At 33.9% G+C, this 3,684-nt stretch overlaps 1 protein-coding gene across 1 annotated transcript; it reads left to right on the top strand.

Moving 5' to 3' along the window:
- The first annotated feature begins 778 nt into the window (after positions 1-778).
- Positions 779-3,112, top strand: LOC116010933 (protein FAR1-RELATED SEQUENCE 5-like). Its single transcript, XM_031250426.1, has 7 exons — positions 779-1,322; positions 1,443-1,776; positions 2,191-2,243; positions 2,327-2,330; positions 2,531-2,729; positions 2,823-2,906; positions 3,035-3,112. Exons 1-7 carry the CDS (start codon positions 779-781, stop codon positions 3,110-3,112), a joined length of 1,296 nt encoding a protein of 431 aa, XP_031106286.1.
- Positions 3,113-3,684: the final 572 nt, after the last annotated feature.

The raw sequence follows: 3,684 nt of genomic DNA on the forward strand, positions 1-3,684 counted from the left end.
ATTGGAAACACTTCAGTTACTTTTTAAAAACACTACAGTTTCTTTTGAAACACACTACAGTTTCTTTTGAAATACAGTACAGTTTCTTTTTCATTTCTCTATAGTTTTCAAATGGAATTGCAGTGGAATATTTGGCACCACATTGTCAGTTCTAGTTAATAAACCCTTCAGTTTCAGTTCATGAACACTACATTATCATTTCAATTACTCTATAGTTTCATTTAAGATTTTTAGGAATTACGGAGAAACAATATATTTAAAAAGAATATAGTTTCTTTTTGAAAATACAACAATTTCCTTTACAAAACAAAGCAGTTTCTTTTAAATTACATTACAGTTTCTTATTGCAAACACTGATTTCTTTTGCCTTGATTGGTTTTTGTTTGGTCAGATGGGTGTAATCCATCTGCTGGAGGTGGTGGTACTTCTACAGATGTCAATGAGGACGATTCATCTATTCCAGGTTCTTATGTTTAGCTGTTTGTTCATTGAGTTTGAATAGAGTAGTTATATTTTTTGTTTAGGAGCATCATACTTAGGTACATTTACAGACTACATTAGTATCCTTTTTAAGAACACTGTATTATCTTTTGAATAACATTGTAGTATCAGGTCAATATGTCTATAGTGTCAATTGATTTCCCCAATTAGTATGAACTGTTAGTGTATACTTATCGAAAGTTCATTTTAATAACTCACAGCTAATCAAGAATTGGTGGGACATTCTGTTTATTCACTTGAAGAAGCATTTGATATGTATAATGATCTTGTATCTCGGATGGGATTTAGTGTTAGGAAGGGAAAACAGTACTACTTCCCTGGAACTCGGAATGTGAAGTCGAAAAAGTTCCATTGTTATAAGGCTGGGTTGAAAGCAAAACAAGCGAGTGCTATTAAGTGTTATACAAAGATAGATACTCGGACTGGATGTGATGCAATGTGTCAATTTGAATTAGATTCAAGTGGGAAGTGGGTAGTTACAAAACATGTAAAGGAGCACAACCATGAGTTGTGTCCGGCATCTGCAAGCTATATGCTTAGGTCGCATAGGAATGTTTCTGTTGATCAGTTGACATACCTTAAAGATATGAAGAGGAGTGGAGTCCCATTATCTGATGGTATTCGATTTTTAAAACATCAGTCTGGAGGTTCACCATTTGTTGGATTTACTGCCAGGGATGCTTATAACACAATGTTGTTAGATTCAGCGAAGCATTTAGATGGGACTGACTCTAACACTTTGATTGAGATTTTTCGGAAGAGACAATTGAATGAGTCTGGTTTCTTTTTTGATTTCGAAGTTGATGATGATGCTAGGTTGTGTAGTTTTTTTTGGAGGGATGTGCAAATGAAGTCGGATTATTTGTTGTTTGGTGATTTGGTGGTACATGATACAACATACCGTACCAATAGGTATGATATGATTTGTGGTCCATTTGTAGGTATGAACCACCATTGTATGAATGTGATGTTTGGTTGTGGCTTTTTATTGAATGAGAGGACAGAATCTTTTGTTTGGCTGTTCAAAACGTTTCTACAGTCAATGGATGGTAGGCAGCCACAAACAATAATGACTGATCAGTGTTCTGCCATGGCTGCTGCAATCATGCAAGTATTTCCAAATTCAAAACATAGGCTATGTATTTGGCACATTGGGGAGAATTCAAAGAAGCACATCAAAGGATTGAGAATGCAGAAGGGTTTCATAGAGTTATTTAATTTTCTGTTAAAGTATAGTAGTGATACAGAAGCTGAATTTGAATTTTACTGGAACAGGTATTTTTTGCAACTTTCATCCTCAGATTTTGCTTTGTTTATATAATGATAATGCTGTTTTGATTAAATGATACTATGGTTTTGATCAAATGATAGTATGCAGTTTTGACTATATTTGTTTTCTACTGTAATTGGATTGATTTTGTTTTATTTATAGAAGGACAGTGCAGGCTTGAGTGAATGAAACTGCTGTTTTGATGAAAGGATACTGTGTCAGTGTTTGTGTTTTTATGTTTTCCCCCGTACATTGTATGAGTTGGCTTTGTTTATGAAATGATAGTACTGTTAAGAGAGAATGATATTTGGGGTTTGACAAAATGATAGCATGTCAATGTTTATTTATTTATTTATATATTTAGTATCAAATTTTCAGTTTGTTTTTGTTTATTAGTTGTAGATCCTATTTGTTTGTAGAGCTCAACTGGATTTATTCGGCATACCACACACCCTCTCTACTTACAAATATGGTATCCAAATCAGTTGTGCATATGAAATTTTTGTTTTGTCTTTATTGCTCTTACAATTTATCTCTTATGTTATATTTTTTCAGGATGGTGACTGAATATAATATTCATAAGAATGTTTGGTTAGATAGATTATATAATATTAGGGAGAAGTGGTGTCCTGCTTTTAGCAAACAGTATTTCTCTAGTGGTATTTTATCCTCGCAAAGGAGTGAGTCTACTAATCATTCAATTTCTAGAAGACTTTCAAAAACAGCTGGATTGTGTGATTTTTATAATTCATTTGTTAGTGTGATTTCTGAGTGGAGGAGCAGGGAGAGTGGTGAAGATGTTCGTTGTTCTCAAGGTTTGCCATCAATGGCTATGAATTACGTGAAGTTACTTTCACATGCTAGAGAAGTTTACACTATTGAGATATACTTTTTATTTGAGGAACAGTTCTTGAAAGGTTCTTCATGCCATCAAGATTTGGTGGGTGTCAGTGGTGAGGTAATGAAATATCATGTTTGGTGTCTTGATGTTGATTTGATTCGTCATGAGGTTTGTTTTAGTGTTAATGATGTTGATTTGATTCGTCATGAGGTTTGTTTTAGTGTTAAGGACTTGGATATAATTCGTCATGAGGTTTGTTTTAGTGTTAAGGACTTGGATATATCATGTCATGAGGTTTGTTTTAGTGTTAAGGACTTGGATATATCATGTAGTTGCAGGTGTTTTAGTGTTAAGGACTTGGATATATCATGTAGTTGCAGGTTGTTTAGTGTTAAGGACTTGGATATATCATGTAGTTGCAGGTTGTTTTCAGAGATGGGTATTTTGTGCTCTCATTCTCTTCGCATTTTAAATATTCACTGTCTTGCAACAATCCCTGATAAGTATATTCTTAAAAGATGGACTAAAAGTGTAACACCCCCAGATTTTCCATCATACTAAAAGGCATAATTAATCATAATTACTAATTTCCCAAAACGGAAGCGCATAAAATCCAGAGGTGCTACACCACACCTAAGTTTATCACAAACTTAGATGCTAAGGTAGTCTTTACATCTACTATCCTTATTAATACATACTATTACTGCCTTACATCCCAGTAATACACAATCCAAAAATCATAGTANGTGTAACACCCCCAGATTTTCCATCATACTAAAAGGCATAATTAATCATAATTACTAATTTCCCAAAACGGAAGCGCATAAAATCCAGAGGTGCTACACCACACCTAAGTTTATCACAAACTTAGATGCTAAGGTAGTCTTTACATCTACTATCCTTATTAATACATACTATTACTGCCTTACATCCCAGTAATACACAATCCAAAAATCATAGTAATTTCTATCATCAAGAGTAGATCCATTTTCTCTTCTATCGCTCTCGGATAACAAGATCTACTCCATACCTGAAATTCATTTGGAAAACAGAATTAGCACATAGTGCTAAG

Source organism: Ipomoea triloba, chromosome 2 (assembly GCF_003576645.1).
Source record: "Ipomoea triloba cultivar NCNSP0323 chromosome 2, ASM357664v1".
Lineage (NCBI taxonomy): Eukaryota > Viridiplantae > Streptophyta > Magnoliopsida > Solanales > Convolvulaceae > Ipomoea > Ipomoea triloba.

What these genes read in the sequence shown, in the direction of transcription:
- LOC116010933 (XM_031250426.1), top strand. Translation starts at nt 779, where the DNA reads ATGGGATTTAGTGTTAGGAAGGGAAAACAGTACTACTTCCCTGGAACT. An exon ending in TGGTGGGTGTCAGTGGTGAG is followed by an intron (nt 2,730 to 2,822) that starts GTAATGAAATAT and finishes ATTCGTCATGAG; the next exon opens with GTTTGTTTTAGTGTTAAGGA. An exon ending in TGGATATATCATGTCATGAG is followed by an intron (nt 2,907 to 3,034) that starts GTTTGTTTTAGT and finishes ATGTAGTTGCAG; the next exon opens with GTTGTTTTCAGAGATGGGTA.